The 21675-nt window shown below is 36.0% G+C and overlaps 1 protein-coding gene across 12 annotated transcripts in view; it reads left to right on the top strand.

The window, feature by feature from the left end:
• DENND1B (DENN domain containing 1B) overlaps positions 1 to 21675 on the top strand; it is a 342830-nt gene that overhangs the window by 125467 nt on the left and 195688 nt on the right. For all 12 annotated transcript variants that reach the window (XM_070055063.1, XM_070055064.1, XM_070055062.1 and 9 more), the window contains 2 exons: positions 6692 to 6741; positions 8635 to 8754. In XM_070055063.1, the coding sequence (XP_069911164.1) occupies positions 6692 to 6741; positions 8635 to 8754 (170 nt within the window). The remainder of the gene's footprint in view (positions 1 to 6691; positions 6742 to 8634; positions 8755 to 21675) is intronic.

Raw genomic sequence — 21675 nt, 5'->3', positions numbered from 1 at the left:
AATATATTCAAATTTCTATCCATACATTTATCTATATCTGTATCCATATAACCTATATAAAATATAAGAAAAATCTTCAAAGAAGGCAGATAAATTATTTCATATAATACTTTCCATTATTTCATATTTCTGTAGGTTAACATTTTGACATCAAGACATAGGCTGTTAATGTTGTATATAACTCAGAAAATATTGGTTGCATAAATGAATCTCTTCTTTATTGGAATTCATATCACACTTGAGAGTTATTAAAATGTGGTTAATTAACAACAACACTAGTTCAGAGGGTTTTATGTATTTGACACTGTCCTAATCATTTTACATGGATTTTTATTTTATTTTCACTTAATTCTTATATAAATTTCCCAATAAATTCTCATTTAATCTTGTGAGATACATACATTGACTTTTGCTCTGTTTATAGATGAATTACCTGAAGCACATAGGCAGTCGCTTGCAGAGCCTGAATGTGAATGTTAGCGGCTTGACTCCAGAACGTGGTGCAGTTGACTGCTTTGATATGCTACCTCATGCATGTGTGCCTGTGTACATTCATTTATTTTCTAATGATCAAATCTATCTCTATAGTTCTAAAAATCAAAAATTGTATTTTCTTTACTCTCTACAGCATCCAGCTGCTCTCTGGAACCAAGGGAGCTGATCAATTGACTGATGGAAAACTGGGTTCTCTCTAAAACTTGGAAGAGTTATCCTAGTTATCTCAATTTCACTTATATTTATTTAAATTATTGTTTTTTATATGTTTTAAATACCTTATTATCTGTTAATGCAAATAAACATTGTAGACATTGTCCTGTTTTATTCCATCTTTCCATTGACCTGTAAAACATTACTAGTTAAAATTGGAGTAAATGAGACGAAGAGTAGATATATTAGTCTGAAAGATTGGGGAGTTTAATATGATTATCAGGGTTAAATAAAAAGTCTTCTTCTTAAGTTGATTTTTCTTAGATAAAGATGGGTAATTGCTACTGAAGTCTTTGCTTTAAAGCCTATATATTTTTTTTTGGATCAAAAAAGTTTGTTCTGAATATTTAATTAAAACCTCAGACTATAAGGTGTGGTACAGAAATCCAGATGCAGTAAGTTGCATACGAAACCCAACTGAATTGTGGGAAAGTGAGGATTACACAAAAATGCACCTTCAGAGAGAGGACACGTGTGCGGCGGCCACAGCCATCAATGGCAGGAACTTCTGAGAGCCGTGCAGATGCCTGACTGTGTGCATGCATGCGAATAAAAATTTAAAGGCAGTTTGCAACAGAATTTTTGACCAAAAAATAAAAATACAAATCCTTTTGCTTATATATAAACCCTGCTGCATACTTTTTAAATACTTCCCTTTATCATAAATTAATGAGTAATACATTATGTCTTATTTGCCAAGCACACCACTTATCTTATAAATATATGTTATTATTTATTTCTTTGTAGTGTTACTTTGTTCTGCTTCTAATATACACTTTTTGTTGGATTATATCAAACTAAAGTTATTTTAGATTGCAGAGGTCTCATCATCAGTCATTGTATGACTGACACACACGAAACACAAATCCTTAAAATTTGCGTTCTACAGTTCAGTTCTTTGCATAGAAGAATGTATTTATTTCATAGCAGTCATTTAAATTTTCTTACTAATGTCAATTTGTTTTAACATTTGATAGAGATTAAGAACTTGATCATTGTTAAAAATCTCAATGATTTTAGAATTGGAACTTACAGACTTAACAGTACTTTCCCTAATTTAAGGAGGGAGAGTAAAGGACAAATTTATTTCTAACTGAAACAGTGCATGGAAATACAAGCCAAGAAAAAATATCCCACATTGAGAACAGTTATCCTGAGAGTTATTTTCTGGATCTAGGTTTAAAACAGAGTCACCAAATTTAAAATACTCCTAAATCGAAAAAAGAGATGATATTTAAAGAGGCTGTTTCTGTAATTTACCACAAAAATGTAATCCTCCCGTTGAATAAAATATATCCTAACTTTTGAAAATTTTTATTTATTTGATTGTTTATTTTTATGAGAGAGTGTGAGAGACCAAGTGAGTGAAAACGATTTTCCATACACTGGTTCACTCCCCAAGTGCTCGCAGCAGCCTGGGCCACAGTTGAGGCCAGGAGGCAGAAACCGCACCAGGTCTTCCTCGAAGGTGGGAGGGGTTCAATGCTTGAGCCTTCGCCTGCTCCTCCAAGGGTGCACATTAGCAGGAAACCAGGCTGGAAGCAGATCTGGGACTAAGACCTGGCCACTCTGACTGAGATGCAGACCTCTCATGACTGTGTTAAATGCCTGTCTCCCCACCCTGATTCAGCACTCTGTACTGTGACGTTTCCCTTGAGGATTTAAAATACCTAGTACTGTCCCTGAAAGTTTGCTGTGATGGCCTGGAACATCTCAGCACGAGAGTTGGATATCTCAGTTCTGTGTTTTGCAGGCTTCTCTTAGCCAAGTAGCTTAGTGTATGTTTCTTTTAAGAATTTTTTTATACTTCCTTCTGTAAAGTCTAAGTAGATTTAATGAACAAATAGTATCTATTCTCATTTATTTGCAGAGAAAATATTAAAAGTTAATTATCTTTTTAAAAAATCCATAGCTTTGGAAAGTTTAACGTTGGCAGGTCACTCTTGTTTTTGTAAAAGTATTCTGAGTAAAATTATGTGAATGGAATTATGACATTATGTAATATTACATTTTTTTCTTGAGAACATCAGTTCATTTCAGGCTTCTTTATATATTCATGTTTCCTGGTTATTGGAAAGTGAATGGATTTGAATCTGACTTCCATGAACAAGTCTTAGATTAAGCTGAATCCAGGTAGCCATTTCCCTTGATGGTAATTAGTATAGGTAGGAGTGGCCTGTAACCTTGTGGCTAATTAGATATGATGGGAAGGTCAGCAGTTAGACTTCTGGGAACGGTTTCCTCGCTGATAAGAAGAGACTCAGAAAAAGAGATTTGATCAATCACTGTTGTACTGCTGTGTTTTTGTGTGATGAGCTGAACTGGGCAGCTCATTTTCTGAACATGAGCAGAGGTAGCCGAGGACAAAGCCAACAGACTCAGCACAGTCGAGCAGAAGTGAAGACCCTTAAGTCCTGCAGAAGGACACTGAATCAAATGGTCCCTCAGCAATGCTACCTGTCACTTCTTGCTATGGGAGTGCAACTATTCCTTATATATATTAAGCCTCATTAAACAGATACAGTTATTCTGTAGTTATAGATGCTATTCAAACATTCAGGGCTAACTATCTGTGTGGGTTTACAGTATCGGCAACCAAATATGTTTTGAGAAATGCTTGCCGGTGATTCTGATACTTTCTCATCTTCTTTCCAACCCTTCCCACCCTTCCTTCCTTTGAGAAATTCAATAGCAAGATAGTTAAGAAATTTAATTCAAGGACTTGGTAAATGGTTGGAAATGGGGCTCAAGAAAGTAAAATGGGGTCTAAACGGCTATCATGTTTTTGATTTCAGTGACTAACTGGTGGTTGGTGCTGCCATTCTAGATGATAAGGACTTGAAAGGAAGAAGTGACTTCAGTTTTGTGCATTCTGAATTTGAGGTATCTAGGAACATTCAGAAAGTGAGGCCAGAAAGCAGTTAGATATGTGTAATCTTTGAATTCACAGAAATGTCTAAATTATAAGACTAAGAGATGTAATCATTGTAGTTGAAGGTAGGGTATAGATGAAATTAACAGAACAAATATAGCTTGTTGAGGTGGAAAGAGGAAGATACGGAACTTCTGAGAACACCTATATTTCCTAGAAGGTGGTGAGAGAAGTGGGGAGAAGGAAAATCAACTACTTATATAAAAAGTGGCATTCCTCACTTCATCTTCGATTTTCCCCAGAGAAATTTGAAGACCTCCACAGTTGTTCAATTTTGATCAGGATGTAAAACTTATACATTTTAGTATTTTTAAAAGTAGATTGTTTTTTAAAAATTGTTTCTATTTTTAGTATATACATTTTAGTGCTAATTGTTGAACTCAAGAGATAAAACGTTAATATACTCTTCTATCATTAGCAGCATACTCTTATAAGTTTCATTTTAATGTTTATTAGTAGATATATATTGATATGGTACCAAAAAAAGCCAATGTATACATTTTCATCAGTTGTTTTTCCAGTGATTAATATCATAATGGATGTGTTGTTTGTGGGGCATATGCAGAAATATGTATGATTATTCCTTGCATTTTGTTATTCACAATTCTATAATCTATTTGTTATTTATGCTTTTTATCATTGGACTTGTACTAGTCAGTGTCTTCTTTTTTATAGCAATAATACATTTTGTATTAGGAAACAAATCACTTTTCTTGGCTGAGGAAATTTCTTAAAAAAAAACCTAGAAACCTGTATAAAAAGGGAAAACTGATAACTTCTGGATATTTGTTGTATTATCTTAAAATTTTCATATAATCTGTGGATGCCAATGCAGAATTGTGTGTGTGTGTTATAGAAAACATGTGTGTGAAAGAAATACCAGTCTTTCCCCAAAAATGCTGAAGTATAATCTTCAATTAACACTATTGCTAAAAGGACCCAATAAAGCGATTTGCCTGCATTCTTTTCCTCTCTCCAATCTCTCTTTTTTTCTTTTTTAACTTCAGTTTGAATAGCACCTGTAATTAAGGAAGAACACCGTGTCCTGGGAGCTAGGTAGGACTTCCAGCTATTGATCTGTGTAAACCCAGCTTATACTGTCAGGGGAGAAACAGTCAGCTGCCAAGCTGCTTTGTCACCGACATAAGCTGAGAAAAGATTTTTTTTTTGTCTATACTGTTTATACACTAGTCTATAGACCTGCTGGCTGGTTGAATTTTAAAGAGTGCGGAGGTTTAAAGACTTGTCCCCTGAGGGATGCTTCTGCCAGTTGGGAAGCGAGCTGAGGCTGTTTTGCAGAAGTGTGTGCATGTGTGTTGCTTGTGGAAGAAGGGAGGGGGAGGGTGTGAAAGATGGAGCAACTAACTGAGATGCATTCTTCTTAATTTGAGTCTTAAAATTGATGTGAAATGTATTACTACTTTGGACATATTTAGAGACAAATGTTGAGATTTACATGTATATTCTTTATTATCAAAATTATGTGGTCAGTTTTGCAGGAGGATATGTGAATAATGTTCGTATGTGTAGTAAATATGGTATATGGCTCTACTTTAGCAGCACAAGATAAAGATTAAGCAGTGGTGAAATGAAAATGAACTGTTCTCATTGGTAATGAACACTTTTTCAGCCTAACTAATTTATTTCAAGCTTAATGACTCCTTTAATTGTGCTTAACAAAATATTGTCAGTAGTAAAGTAGTTAGGGCTCTCTAAATATGGAGTTTGTGCCCATACTTATGAAGGTGCATGTTCATAGAAAGCATTTTGCCCTAAAGGGCAAAAAATGTTTATTTATATGGTGCTTTTCATTCTGCTTCTGTGAGTTAAGGCTCTTGAAGCTTTCTTAGGTGTTGGTACTAGAATTTTACAAGGTCTTAATTTTAATTGATATCTTATTAAAATCTTTATTTTAAATGAATGCAAGAAATTCTACTTTAAAGCACTCAATACTATATGTATAAACAGAGCTTAAATATTCAGATCCTGATTTCCTTTTATGTAAGCTGTGTTGGTAGAGGTGGTAGATAAGGTATTTTTTTGAGAATGCTGCTACATTAAGATATTTGCTGTTATTTCTTTTTAATAGGAAATACATTCATAAATTTCTGCCTTGTAAGCTTTCCTGGCTTTGAAATTGTATAATATTGTGCTTAATTCTAAAATTAACTTTTGAGTCAGAGTTAATTTTATATTTTCTATGTGTAGCAAAATAGATAGTTTTATTTGGTGGCAAGTGGTTGACAGTTATTAGCATTTTGTTATAATTGTTGGTGCATATGCTCTCTGAAAGGTTTTACGATTATTTTATAATGACTATAAAGTTACTGAAGTTTTAAAATCAATCAGATTAGTTTCTAAGTTTAATTTGATGATTGATTTTCATATTAAGCAAATCTTAAGTGTAAGCACATAGAATAGAAGCTGTGGTTTAATTTAAAGTTTTGTTTTTATGTACACATTTATGTGAGAATGTTTTAAGATAAAACTTAGTATCAAGAGTTGAAACATACTTGTGTAATTGTATTTATTTAGCTATAGAAAATCTTTTTTTTTTTTTTTTAAAGCATTTGTCTACAGGACATAGTGGTGGTGGTAGACTTCTCAGTAAATTCATTCTCCTGCCAACTTCATTCCCTTTTCTCTGCCTGCATTTTAATTGAAACAACATTTATATTTTTGAGCCAGGATCTGTCAGAAGTCCCTATGGCTAGTCTGTAGTACAAGTAGCAGCAGCCGTGGCTTACCCATATGGTGCGGTGCTTCTTGTAAAATCCATATGGCCTTGTTGAAGGGAATCCCAGCGGGGATGTGAAGGGTGTTAATACCCTTCAGGCCAGGCCTTTCCCTCCTGGGGCTCCTGTGGCATTGTCAGTGCAATCTGCCAAAGCCCAAACGTAATTCCTTTTTAATAATCAATTATTTTAGTCTAGGAACCTGTGCTATTTTTCTCAAGGAAAAAAAACTTTTTTTCATAGAAAATGTCTTTAAAAAAGTTTTAACTACATCTTTTAAAAATGTTCTAAAGCTTTTTTTTATTTGCATTTGTAGGAAGTACTACAGACTGTGCCAAAGTTCTGTTTCCCCTTTGACGTTGAAAGGTATAGTATAAGTCATTATTTAAAATAACTTTAGCTCATTTTAGTGCACACTATAAAATGACTTTATGTGCTTTTTTCTAAAATAAAATGAAATGTGTGTTCTCTTCGTTGCTTCTAACAAAAAGGGCTAGAGATTCAAAATTAAATAATATTTGTAGTGAAGAAACATTTTAAATCATTTATATCTTTTGTTTTCTCTGGTGGCCATTTAGGAAAAGTCTGAAATGTATTGTCAGTAACATCTATTTCTTTGCATTATCTATCAGTTACACATTGTAAGCACAAGGAAAAATATTAATATGTCCTTGATGTCCTTAGAATTGTGTCTTTTAAAATTAGATATATCTATCCTGGTTTCTGTCTCACTTCACCCTAATTGAAAAGACCATCTGTGTGATGCTGTAACACTCCTGGGTTGATGTCTTCCAAGAATAGCTTTATAGAAATACTGCAATATTGTGGAAGGCTATAGGGAAACCCTGCTAGCAGTTTGAAAATCTCATTATATTTGTATTTTACTGAACAAATACTAAATGAACTACTTTTGTGTAGTTGAGATTTAATAGAATATATAGCCCTTTGAGCATAATAACATCATTTATTGTTTTTCATGTAATTTTCACACCCTATTATCAGTTTTCTTAAAAGTGTGGTATGAGGGGTAGATAAAAGAAATTTTATTTTAGGGAAATATTTTGCTAAAGTAAAGATTAATGAAAGTCTAATATTTTAACCATATTGAAAACAAAGACTTCCACCTGATTGGCTGATGAATAGTTATAAATATTGCTGGTAAATGATATTCCTTCTTTTACCTTATTTCTGGGGAATCAATTGTGTTCCCTGCAACCCCTGCCAAGTTACAATTTTCCAATTGATAATAATGATAAAATAAAGGAAGTAAAGATAAAAAGATGTTATTATAAACCTTGGACAGTGGAGGGCACATTAGTTGTTGGTGATTTTTTTGAAGTTCATAAAAGTTTTTAAAGAACTATTCCTTAACATTATATTTTAAAAAATACTCATCATTTGAGATGCAAGATTTCCTGGCTAAACAGTTTGTAGTATTGGTATAATGTTTGTAATTTATTTCCATTTTCAAAACCAAAGCTGAAGTATTATGGATTATATAATTCCTTACCAGGAAGTCATAAGATAGTTTACCTTAAGGTTTCATAAGACTAAATGCAGTCATAAAATATCCCAAAGGCTATCAAAATGCTATTACTGAAACTACAGAAATAAGAAGCTAGACATGATGACTGAGCCCTTTTGCTCAACCCTAGCCTCGCTTTCCCCAATTACACTAAACCTGATTAGATAGCAAATCATGTTGCTGCAGCTTCTAATGGCAGCCTCCACCAATTCTGTTTAATTGCTTCTTATGTTGACATTCTCACCCAATAAAGTACCACACAAAATACTCTTGGTATTATTTCTTGGAATTCTCTTTGAAGGCTACTAACATGTTAAGGAATAAATTTCTAAGTACAAAGTAAGAATATAATTTGTATTTTAAAAAAGCTCACTGGCTAAGCTTTAAAGATTTTTAGCTAATCTTGAACTGTCATATGTGTCACACTGAGGTGTAAGAGGCAAGATAAATCATTAGATGAAATATTTATATTTAAAAATATATGCACATATTTTCTGGCTATAATCTTGACATCAGACAACCAAAATATAATATCCATAATAATTCAGCTTTGGTTTTGAAAATGGAAATAAATTACAAACAAGATACTATAATTTATTATGATATGAGACTAATGATTTAGTTTATACATTTTCTACTCAAATGAATGCCACATATAAATATGTTTTTGCTTGTTTTTCTTCAAGAAAATTACCATAAAAGGCTTTGTATTTCCTAATCTTCCTATATTTTAGGGTGTCTCAAAATCAAGTTGGCCAGCACTTTACCTTTGTACTGACAGACATTGAAAGTAAACAGAGATTTGGATTCTGCAGGCTCACATCAGGAGGCAAAATCTGTTTATGCATCCTTAGGTGAGTATTTGTTGTTTTAAAAAAAAACAAAATTGATGCAAAGTAGATTACTCTCTCTCTCGCATTTTTTATATATGGGATGCAAGAAAAAAAATCACTTCTTATAGTTCGTTTTTTTCCTTTATAAATCCAAGTAATTTGAAAAAGAATTTTCCTTACTTTCACCCATCCACGTACTGAACAGGCCTGACCCTGCTTAGCTTCCGAGATCAGATGAGATGGGGCAAGTTCATGGTGGTATGGCTGTAAACTCCCTCCTTTCTATATACAGAATCCGTTGGGCTTAAAGACTTACCAATAACATACTCTAATTTTGCTTGAAGGACCTGATTCTTTTAATGATTTTTTTTGTGGATGATTTTTGAAAGTTAAATATTTATATGAGTTCCAGTAATGTGGGTTTTGCACCTTATATAGGTTGCACAAAATTCAATTAAATTATAGTATGCCCTTTTCTATCAATGAACCAGAACTTGTATTTTTTTTTTTTAAGATTTATTTATTTACTTGAAAGAGTTACACAGAGAGAGAGAGGCAGAGAGAGAGAGAGAAGTCTTCTATCCACTGGCTCACTCTCCAGTTGGCTGTAATGGCTGGAGGTTTGCCAATCCGAAGCCAGGAACCAGGAGCTTCTTCCCGTCACCCAAACAGGTGCAGAGTCCCAAGGACTTGGGCCATCTTCCGCTGCTTTCCCAGGCTATAGCAGAGAGCTGGATCAGAAGAGGAGCAGCTGGGATTCCAGCACTACAGATGGCGGCTTTACTGGCTATGCCACAGCAAGGCCCCAGAACATATATTTTTGAAAGTGAATTGCTACTTAAATGCAAAGGTTGCAAACTCTGATTCTAGGCAAAAAACTGTTTAGATATTTTTGTCTAGCCCAATGGGTATTTTAAAAAATATAAAACCTTTTGGTAACCTTATAAGCTTTAGGAAGTTTTATATAAAGTTTATATTTCTAATTCCTTCTGAGAAGTGGAATATCTGCTACTTGTGTTCCTGCACTCTCCAGTGGCTGCAGAAAGTTAGAACTTCATAGCAGGCCTTTAGCTGTGTAGTGAGCTTGTAGGTTTCCACAGGTCCTTCCTGTCCTGCCTTCATGGCTGACGTCATCTGCTTTGATGAGCAGGAGGTGAGAGCATCTCCTGCCTGCAGACTTTGCACCCCAGGGACTCGCTGTTGAGGAGGAAAGAGTCTAAATGTTATTGTCCTTGTAGTAAGTCTTGAAAGCAGGCATTGAAATGTGGTCCATAAAAGTAGCGAATATTTGGGGGGTGAACCAACAGAAGGAAGACCTTTCTCTCTCTCTCTCACTGTCTAACTCTGTCAAATAAAAAAAAATCCAATTAAAAAAAAGTAGGACTCTAAACAAGTCATATTGAGTACTGGTCAACCTAGAATCTATAGAGATGCTAATAGGAAAAGCAATAACATTTGATCTATAAATTAACATATTACAAAGAAAACTTTGATATAAAATTGCTGTTTTCTCTATTGGCTATTTACCTGTGTTTTTATTATTCATTGAGAATGAAGTTATTCATTTACTCAGGACAAACTTAGATCTGGAGAACTTGTTTTCAGTCTTTATTCAAAAGTAAATGCTTAACTGCTTTATAAAGTGATATAATGCTAATATGCCTTCATTCTTTCTTGAGGCATAAATCTTCCATTTCAATAACAATTGTATTTAAAACATATTTTATTCAAAGCTCATTATGCTTTAAATTTGTAGATTGATTTTTCTAACTTGGAACAGGTTGGCAGGGCAAAGGCACAGGGATGACAGAGTGGGGAGTGGTTGGGAGAGTGCCTTGTACCACTGTGCTTCAGGCTCGGGTTCAAAAGCTACAGCTTGAAGGGGAGCATAATTCGGGGCACTGTGCCTGATGATTTATCCTGGAAGAAAACCAAAGCTGTGTATGATTTCTTATTTTTCTCTATGAATTTTGGAAACTTTTCATTAAAAGACATTCACGTTTATAGAAAAGTTTCAATAGTTTAATGAACTCTTGCATAAACATCACCTAGATTTATCGGTTGCTAACAGGCATATCTCTGCTCACTCTCCCTTTCTCTCTCATTGTACATACCGACCCACACATGAACAAATCTTTCTTTCTCTCTATTGTTTTTCTTGGCACATTTGAGACTATCCCAGTAGTCTGTGTGCTGGGGTGTTCTTTGAGAACAGCTAATTTAGAGCATAGACTATAAATTAAGACTAAACAGAGAATTCAGATATTATGGAATTCAGCAATTCAGAAAGTTGTTGTAGATAAGTAAATATCTATTCCTAAGTTATAATTAGTGTTTGGAAAATCTCTGTAAATGCTGTAGTGAGAGGAATAATGATGTTTTGGGTCCTGGGTTTTCCACCCATTTTGATGGTCTTTCACCACATTATATTTGTCTTTGTAATTATTGAAAGGAATGATACAATTTTAATTATAGAAAATTCTGAATGTGCTTGAATAATAAAATTAATGTTTTGGCTAATGGTTAAGATGCCCACATCCCATATTGGGGTTACTGGGTTTAATTCCCAATTCTGCCAGCTGACAGTAGCTTCCTGCCAATACTGACTCTTCAAGATCCTGGTGATGGCTAAAGTAATTAGATTCCCGCCACCAGTGTGGAAGAGCTGGATTGAGTTCCTAGCTCCTTACTGTGGCCTCAGTCCAGCCCTGGATGTTGTGGCCTGTTGGGGAATGAACCAATGGATGTGCATGCCCTCTGTCTCTGCTTCTCAAATAAATAATAAAAGTTTAAAAAAATATATACTGTTGACTTTTAAGCAAATGATGGTGGCAGGCAAAGTTTTTACATACCTAACATGGAATCCTGAAACCTGAAAGACTGGTGTATTTGAATACACAATAATGAAAACTTCTGTTTGGTGACAAATTTATAAAGAAACTTTAAAGCAAAAAAAATAAAGTGCTAGAAATATGTTTACAACCACTGTAACAGAGTTAATAGCCAGATACATAATAATTGTTACAAGTTAATAAAAAAGAGCCCAATAAAAAATAAGTAAAACATCTGAATAAGTTACAGAGGAAATGTGGATAGTACATTCACCTGTAAATGATGCTCACAGCCTTACTGAGATATGAGAAATAAGGCTATCAAGATTGGCAGAAATGGAAATGTTTTTAAAATATCACAAGAAGTGCACATCTTTACTATCTGTAGGACTATAAGATGGCATCACCTTTTAAAGGGAAATCTAATCATATGTATCAGATTTTGGAACTCTCATACTCCTTGACTCAATGCTTTCAGTTGTAGGAATTTAAATCCTGGAAATAGTCGCAAGACGAAACAGAGAAGTATGAACAAAGTTATATATTACAACATGTTTTATAATAGCAAAAATATGTTAATTGGCTAGATGTAGTCATACGTACTTCAGAACATCATGTTTTATGTAATAAATACAATTATATCTGTAAATTGAAAAAACATAAATTACAAAATGGTGATGTGACTGTGTCTCAATAGCAGTTGATTAGGTGTGTTATGGTACATTCCCCAATAACCCCTTTGTGCCATGACTTTTCTTCCTCCAAACAGAATGTTACCTCCACAAGGGCAGAGGTGGTTTTTGTTCACTCTTACAGTCCTAGTGTCGGCAGCAGTTCCTGGCACATAAGGAACTCTTAATAGATTTAATAGATATTTGCTGAATAAATGAATGAATGACGCTTAATATGATCGAGTGTTATGTATCTTTTAGGAAAAATTATGCACAAATATATATCCTGACTTGGAGAAATGTTAATGATATTTTATAGTATGTGATGTTCTTATAAGGAATCAAATTATATGCATATATAAATGGGTATATATTTTAAGAAGTGCTATTAGAGCTGGTGCCACGGCTCACTAGGCTAATCCTCTGCCTTGCGGCGCCGGCACACCGGGTTCTAGTCCCGGTTGGGGCGCCAGATTCTGTCCCGGTTGCCCCTCTTCCAGGCCAGCTCTCTGCTGTGGCCCGGGAGTGCAGTGGAGGATGGCCCAAGTGCTTGGGCCCTGCACCCCATGGGAGACCAGGATAAGTACCTGGCTCCTGCCATCGGATCAGCGCAGTGCGCCAGCCACAGCGCACCGGCCGCAGCGGCCATTGGAGGGTGAACCAATGGTAAAGAAAGACCTTTCTCTCTGTCTTTCTCTCACTGTCCACTCTACCTGTCCAAAAAAAAAAAAATGCTATTAGAAAACAAATAATTGCATATTAATCTGATTGTGTACATTCTAGTAGATTAAACCCCCAATTTTGTTTATTTTATATATTTCAGCCTTTTTTGAAAAAAAGATTATTTTATTTGAAATGCAGAGTTGCAGATCAAGAGAGAGAGGAGAGAGAGGAGAGAGAGAGAGAGAGAGAGCACTTCCATTTGCTAGTTCACTCCCAAATGGCCACCAATGACTGGGATGGGCCAGGCCAAAGTCAGGAGCCCAAAACTCTATCCAGTTCTCCTGTGTGGATGCAGGGGCCCACGTACTTGAGACATCATCAGGGGACTGGACTGGAAGTGGAGTAGCTGGAACTTGAACCAGCCCTCATATGGGATGTGAGCATCAAAGGTGATCGCCCAACCTGCTGTGTCAGAGTGTTGGCCCTGTACTTTAGCCTTTATCCATTTCTTTCAATCAGTGGAAATTGTTTCAATCAGTTTTCTCCTGTTCTAAAATTCTGAGTTACTGTCGTTTCTATAGCTCAGAAACTGTAAATATGAAACAACAGATATTATATTAAATATTAGTGGGGATTTTGCTGGGTCATCTCCTGTCAGGTAAAATATACCCAAGGGTACTTCAGAAAGTTCATGGAAAAATGGAATTAAGAGGTAAGTTTTTTTTTTTTTTTAAATCCATGCATAGTTTTTTCAGAATACACATTTTCTATGAATTTTCGGTTGCGCCTCATGGTGAAGTTTGTAGGATGTGGAATCCAGCATAGGCAGAGCTTGACTGTCAGTGGATCACAGCTGTGCAGAACTAACCGTGGGCAGGGGGTAGTGTTGTGGTGCACTGTTGCAATCTGAGATTTCAGGGTGAAAAAATGACCTTTGGAAAAATAAAATATTCTAGTGAGGTGACTGTGACGATCTCAGACCCAGATATTAGGGTTTTTCTGTAATTTCAATAAAGAGTTTCCCTCTTTCATGTAAAATTGGTGCATTTATATTAAAGCATGTTTCATTTTTAAGTATTCTCTTATGGGGTAATTGATTACTCAGCCTTCATTCTCAGTAGCATATTAATTAGGATTCTTGGATAGAAATTAATTAATGTTTCTCCTTTTTTACAATGTCCTAAACAATTTTTTCTCTTGCTGTCAACTGTAAGTTCACAAAAAAACTTTTCATTTGTAAGTTACCGTGTAATGGGTCAGTCTGTTTTAATGATTAAAAACTTTAAAAGAAAAACATATATAAGTTTTTTTGTTAAGTTTTTGTTGAGGTTGAACAGTTTAAAATTTATGTCCTTAGAAAAGTAGTCATAGTGAAATGATATGCAGTTTAAGATAATTTAGTACAAAGTGAAATAAAGTACAAATTGGTAGAGCATTTTCTTTGGAATAAGCAAAAAATAACTTTGCTCCTTGAATTTCTTGAATAGCAGAAACTTCTAGATTGAACATGTTAGTGATGATACTAATGATGATGGTAATATAACCCGGAACATCATTTAGTGTTTGTTTTATGGCCAGCTGCTTTGCTAAGTTACTTAGATACTTTATTCAAAAAAACTCCTGTATTCCTTAGAGTTCTAAGCTGAAAGTTTGTGTAAAATATGTAAAAGCCACTTTACTCTTGGGTGATACTGAGACTTGGAAGTAATTTAGGTTAACCTTTGAATTCCAAGTGAGAACATCAGAATTCTACTCACAATGCTATAAAACCATGTGTTGTTGTAAGCTTTAGGATTTAATATTTTTATGTTTATTCATTTCATTCACTCTCTTGTGAGGAGATATTGGAATTTAGGTCTATTTAATGTTAAAGTTGGTATTTAATACTGAATTATTGCTCTCTGCTTCAGTTATTTCTGTGATGTCTACCTCAGTCTAACAAGATTTCAAAATACTCAAAATATTATTAATTTAAATTTTGCTATTGTTTGCATTTAAAATTACTTTCATATGCTAGCAAAAATGCAAGAAATAAAAATAAAAATGCAAGAAATACTTTTTTCCCTAATTTGATTAACGTAATTTTACAACTATAAAATTGTCGCCACGGGTTCAAAATGAAGTACTCTAATAAGGAAGACAGATTTATGTTTAGGTCCTTTGTAGTCCTCTACCCCCTTTAACTCACACCAAACGTGAAGCTGTCACACTCTGCCTTGGGTAAATCCCTTAGAAGCAGAATGTTTCAATTTTACACATTTTGTGTCAATTTTCCAGACAGAAAAATGGCCTCTAGACATTAGACATTTTTCTAGGGAAAGGCTGTTTCCTTAGTTTTATTTGATTACTATAAGTTAGGTTCCTGCTGATCACTTAGACTGTTAGTGGTTACCTGACTATTTGACAAAAACCATTTCCTTTCCTTTATTTAACCTTTGACTTTTGAATGTAAAAGTTTTATCAGCTCTGTAAGTGGAAGTACAAGTGTGGGGAAGTCTTCCTACTGCCACAAAACACATGATTTTATATACACATCTGTCTTTTGCCTCATGTCTTCACTGAAAACCAAGGAAACAGTCTTGCAATTGAACTTTAATTTCCTGTCTTTTGTTTTAAAATAATTGATCCTAATATATTTGTTTTTTACTTCTATATGTTTGCAAGGTTTTAGGGTCATAGTGATTCTTTGTTAAAGAAATTTCATTTTTAGTTTTTAAAATTCAAGTAAAATGTCTTATTCAGTCACTATAATATATTCAATACTTTTTTTAACTTCCTAGGATTTTTTGTGGTTGATTAAAAAAAATAATTTTGACTCTCTGTGGTAATATAAGATTTAGTGAATATGATTTGAATTTACTAAATCAATTTGATAATTTACATATTATTTAAAACTTAATTGCTTTGAACTCATATACTGTTTGAAAATTACCTAACAAAGCACAAAAATAAAACCATGAGAATAACATTCCTCGTGCTAACAAGGTAAGCTTATACAATTTACAGTACTTGTTTTATGTACACTTGATATTCAAATGAAAATTTTTGAGCATGCTTTTCTTAAAAATTGAGATGTTATTGTTACTGCATACACCTAGAGTTTATGATGGAAGCTAGTTACAATGTTGGAATTATATTATTCTACTTTGTGTACCCTGGGCCACATTCTTGTTATATAAGAAAGTGGGCAGTTGGATTTCCTGTTGACTAGTTTGTTCATATCAGGGGTTGTGAATTTAGTTGCCCACAAGGACTAGGTAGAGGATTCAAATAAGAGAAACAAGTTAGGTACATGACCAGAGGGTTAAGAATAGTGATCCAGGTAGCGTGTAGCATATCTAAAGACATAAGCCACTAATGAGCTCTAGGCATTTGTTGCACAGTGAAAACCCTGTGGGTATAATTGCAGTTCTTTTGATATTATAGGAGCAAGAAATTCAGGTTTTAGGTGAATTATCTCAAATTTAGAAGTTGGCAACTTATTCAGTTAAGTAGCAGTAACATCAATAACAACAGCACTGTTGACCAAGCAAAATATGCCTGCAGCTTGTAGTAGCCAGTTTGCATCAGAACTGTTTGCAACAGAAAGGGTCCTTTAAAGTCCATGATATTTCTAGGAGCACAACCAGGCTACAGAGTAGTTCTACTTTGTATAGGTATTGTGATCATCAAAAAGAATAAATGAAATGTACTCTTTAACAGGAGATTGCTATTGCTGACAACCAGTCCACATTTGCAAAGGCCCATTTATATGTAACTATGTTCCATTCTTAATAGTGAAAGATCATACTAGGCACACCATCACACCATGGTCTTTCCCTCACTTTTTCCTCTTTACCCATCCCCTGCCACCCCACTCCGGACTGCGGTTTCCTGGTCTGCACTTGCTGGTCAGTGCTTGTGTTGAGGTGGCTTAGTTGTGGACATGAGCCCCAACTGACTAAAGTGACAGGGAAAAAGGTGGAAGATTCACTGTCGTCATTGCCAGAAAGCCATATATGGTTTTGTTCTTTTCTTAAGCTCCCAGTTTGGCATCATACTTTACCTCGTGTGTGCATTTATTCCTCAATCTTGGCTAAGGCCATTAGGCTTGACCTATTGGCCTCAAAAATACTGGGCAGTTGCATTTCCTGTCTACCTAGAGATTACTATAGTCACTGGTTATATACTCTTGTTTGGCATTAACATGATGAGTATCTCTCCACTCAGCTCCATTCATACAATCACAGATAGCTATGCTAAAAATCAACAGCCGGGCTGGTGCTGCTGCTCACTAGGCTAATCTTCAACCTGCGGCGCCAGCACACCGGGTTCTAGTCCTGGTCAGGGCACCGGATTCTGTCCCGGTTGCTCCTCCTCCAGTCCAGCTCTCTGCTGTGGCCTGGGAGTGCAGTGGAGGATGGCCCAGGTCCTTGGGCCCTGCACCCGCATGGGAGACCAGGAGAAAGCACCTGGCTCCTGGCTTTGGATCAGTGCGGTGTGCCGGCCGCAGCGCGCTGGCTGCAGTGGCCACTGGGGGGCGGGGGTGAACCAACGGAAAAGGAAGCCCTTTCTCTGTCTCTCTCTCTCACTGTCCACTCTGCCTGTCAAAAAAAAAAAAAAAAAAAAATCTACAGCAGAAGAACTATCAACCAAAGGCCATCCCAGCATTGAGAGATGTTTCCATTAGTGAAGTAAACCAGATGTTATACTAAAAACTGAATTGAGTGTAGACAAATTAACATCAAGCATTTATTCATAAGTTTCTAGCATAGTAATTTTGACCATCATTATTTTGAATATCTCTCACTAATACTGGGTATTGAGATGTAAAAAGATGTAAGTTGATCTTCTCTAAGATTAAGCTCAATCAATGTTGTAAATGTTCTCAATATTAGTAATTAGTGGATAGAATAAATACTACACTAGCAACAGAAGAGAAAGATCGTACTGGTGTAGCAGGGGAAGCTGAGGAGATAGTTGAAATAATATATTGCAGTATTTATTTTTTCTTTCATTTACTCATTAGAAAGAATGTCTGCATCTGCTGATTCACTCCTCATATGCCAGCAACAGCTGGGATTGGGGCGAAGTTCAAGTTGGGAGCTGGGAACCTGATAGAGGTTTCTCACTTGGATGGCAGGAGCCCAATTACTTGAGCCATCATTGCTGCCTCCCAAGGTTAAAACTGGATTCAAGAGCCAGAGCTGGGAATTTAACCCAGGTGTTCTCATGTGACACCTGTCAGTTTTAACTAAATTTTTTACTAATTCTCAGGCTAAATGTCCAGATCCTATCTATCCCACTGTCTCACAGACAGATTCTATGTGGACAAAAGAGTTGGCTAGAAAGTGCAGTTTTCAATCTTTCAATTAGGTTAAAATACCCTACTTACAGTGTTGATAGTAGATTTATATTACTTTAGTAGGCACTTCGTGCCATGTTATAGACCATGTCTTTTTCAAAATTTTTATTTGTAGTAATGAACACAAAAATGCCAAAATCTAAAAGTGAAAAGCATTACCAAAAGGTTAGGTGAAATAATCAAATTAACAGATCTGAAAATTTGATAATATGAAAAATTATAGTTTAAAAGAAATAAAGGTAATGTTGTATTGTCATCCAAACACACATACAAATAAATTTTGAAATATATAATTTAATTTGCTTAGTGGATAGAAGTTATAAGTAGGCTGATTTAAGATGAAATTAAAAAGAATCTTGTTGTGGTTTATTTATTTGCCTGAAAATATCTAGTCGTTGGACATATTTATTCAAAGCTCAGGTATTTTGGTTTATTTATTTTTAAAGTTTTTAGATTTTAACTGTATTTGAATGGTATGGGGAAGAGAGATTAGGTATCTCCCATCAACTGATTCACTCCCCAAATGCTGACACAGCCAGGTCTTGTCCACAAGGAAGACAGCATCCTGAAACCCCATCTGGATCTTCTTGTGGGTGACAGAGACCTGATACATGAGCCATTACCCGCTGCCTACCAGGGTGCGCAGCAGCAGGAAGGTGGTTCCAAGCCAGGCCCTCCGATATGTTGGGCATTCTAATTGGCGATGTAAGGTGTTGTGCCAAAGGCCTGCCCCCACAGCTAGATATTTGTGAGGTAGATTCCTCCACTGGGTGATGATGATCTGCAATGGACCTGTGAGTCAGATTGATCAGAATTCTAATCCAAAGGGCCATGTGGTAGCCTTGCAACCCTAGATAAGTTGCTTTGCCTTAGCTTAGTCAATTGTACATCAAAGCATTAGTGTAAAAATGAAGTGAGATGGCACGTGTCAAGTACCTGGCAAACTGTCATACATATACTTACAGCTTCAGAAGTTTTCTTCCCTATAATTCCAATTTTTTTTTTAATATTTAAAATTTTTTAAGGTTTATTTGAGAGGCAGAGTTACAGACAGAAAGAGGAAGAGCAGAGAGAGAGGTCTTCCATCTGCTGGTTCACTCCCTAAATGGCAACGATGGCTAGAGCTGGGCTGATCCAAAGCCAGGAGTCAGTAGCTTCTTCTGGTTCTCCCACGTGAATGGGATACATGGGCCCATTTTGCACTGCTTTTCCAGACACATTAGCAGGGAGCTGGTTTGGAAGTGGAGCAGCTGGGACTTGATCTGGCGTACATATGGGATGCTGGTACCGCAGGAGGAGGCTCAACCTGCTATGCACAGTGCTTTCGCCTTCTAATTATTTTAATATAAATTCTATAATTCTTAGATTTTTAAAAAAGTTTTTTTTTATTTATTTGAGAGGTAGAGTTACAGACAGTGAGAGGGAGAGACTCAGAGAAAGGTCTTCCGTCCTCTAGTTCACTCCCCCAAATGGCTACAACAGCTGGAGCTGTGCTGATCTGAAGCCAGGAGCCAGGAGCTTCTCCCAGGTCTCCCATGCGGGTGCAGGGGCCCAAGAACTTGGGCTGTCTTCTACTGCTTTCCCAGGCCAAAACAGAGAGTTGGATGGGAAGAGGAGCAGCCGGGACTTGAACTGGCGCCCAATTGGATGCCGGCACCACAGGTGGAGGATTAACCTACTGTTCCACAGCACCGGCCCCAATTCTTAGATTCCACTCTGTCTTCCTTGTAGGCTTAGTAGCTTACTACTGAGTTACACTCTCCAAATAAAATAATAAATTATGTTGGAGCCTTAGATATGAGTGTGAGACTATCCCATAAGCGTAAAGCGTGTTTTCAAATAATATTAGTCTAACTTACAGATGAAATAAAAGGCTGATACCAGAATGAAATTCAGTAAAAGCTTGTATCGTTGGACATTTACAAATAGTAATAATTACATGGATGCCAAAGTACCTCGCACAAGTAAGAACTGTTAAGTTTTTAAAAGTAAACTAAGTATGAAATATTGAAGTGATTAATACAGTTTATCACTCACAAAACAAGTAAAATACTCATACGGGTAAGTTATATTTGTCTGTATAAATTTGCTTTTTAGTGGAAAATTGGGTTCTGATGTATCTTCACAATTTAAAGGAAACTGAGGGGCCGGCACTGTGGCGTAGCAGATAAAGCTGCCTCCTGCAGTGCTGGCATCCCATCTGGGCGCCGGTTCTAGACTCGGCTGCTCCACTTTCAATCCAGCTCTTTGCTGTGGCCTGGGAAAGCAGTGAAAGATGGCCCAAGTCCTTGGGCCCCTGCTCTGGGAAACCCAGAGGAAGCTCCTGGCTCCTGGCTTCAGATCGGCCCAGCTCTGGCCATTGCAGCCATTTGGGGGAGTGAGTCAGCGGATGGAAGGATGGAAGATCTCTCTCTCTCTCTTCCCCTCCCTCCCTCTCTGCCTCTGCCTCTGCCTCTCTGTAACTCTGCCTTTCAAATAAATAATCTTAAAAAAAAAAAGAAACTGAAAGTGGAAGATTACCAGTGAAAAATGATAATGTGAAGAAAATAAAAGCAGAACATTTAAAGGGATGTTGTGACTATTTGGTTTAGAAAAAAATTATCTTACTTTGAATTATAAGATATGTATTGTATTTTTCATTTTTTATAATGGAATAAGAAAGGAGTTATGGTAAAAAAGTTTTCATATTATTTAATAAGGAGAAAATTAGAATAAAGGATTCATAGGTAGACACATAACACCTGAATGAATATCAATAAATTTTGCTTTATTTAAAGCTCCTTGCAAGCAAGATAGAAAAAGACCAGCAAGTTCCCTGAATGGGTTAGGTCCCATTTTGTCTGAGCATAGAGATCTTAACTGTATGACACATACAGGTTTTCTTTAAGTAGCAATGACTTGCTCACTCGGACTTACCCCTAATGGTAGAGCTAAAAACCTACCGGGGGATTCCAGTTCAATCCCATCAAGGTGGCATGTCCCAATGCCATCTTACTTGCTAAAGTAATCAGTTTAAGATCATAATTGATCAAAAAGATAGGATTAATTGTCAAAGGGATTACATAAATAAGACCAGTGTCTGCAAATAATTGATAGAATTGAATAGGAGAGAATGATCCTACATGGGAAGCAGGATACAAAGCAGACTCATAGAATGGCAAAAGCCCTAACAACACTCTGGCCTCAGAGTCAGCACTTAAGGCATTCGAATTTGGCTAAAAAGCCCATGAGAGTTTCGCAGGCATGGAAAGCCAAGACATTGTGGCAAAACAAAACAAAACAAAACAAAACAAACTTAAATGAAAGATCTCTGTGAGTGAGATCCCAGTGGGAAGAACAGGCCTTCAAAGAAGGCAGTACCTTTCTCTGAAGGGAGGAGAGAACTTCCACTTTGAATATGGCCTTGTCTAAATAAGATCAGAGTTGCTGAACT

Source organism: Oryctolagus cuniculus, chromosome 13 (assembly GCF_964237555.1).
Source record: "Oryctolagus cuniculus chromosome 13, mOryCun1.1, whole genome shotgun sequence".
Lineage (NCBI taxonomy): Eukaryota > Metazoa > Chordata > Mammalia > Lagomorpha > Leporidae > Oryctolagus > Oryctolagus cuniculus.
This window is presented reverse-complemented; position numbering and strand designations above follow the sequence as displayed.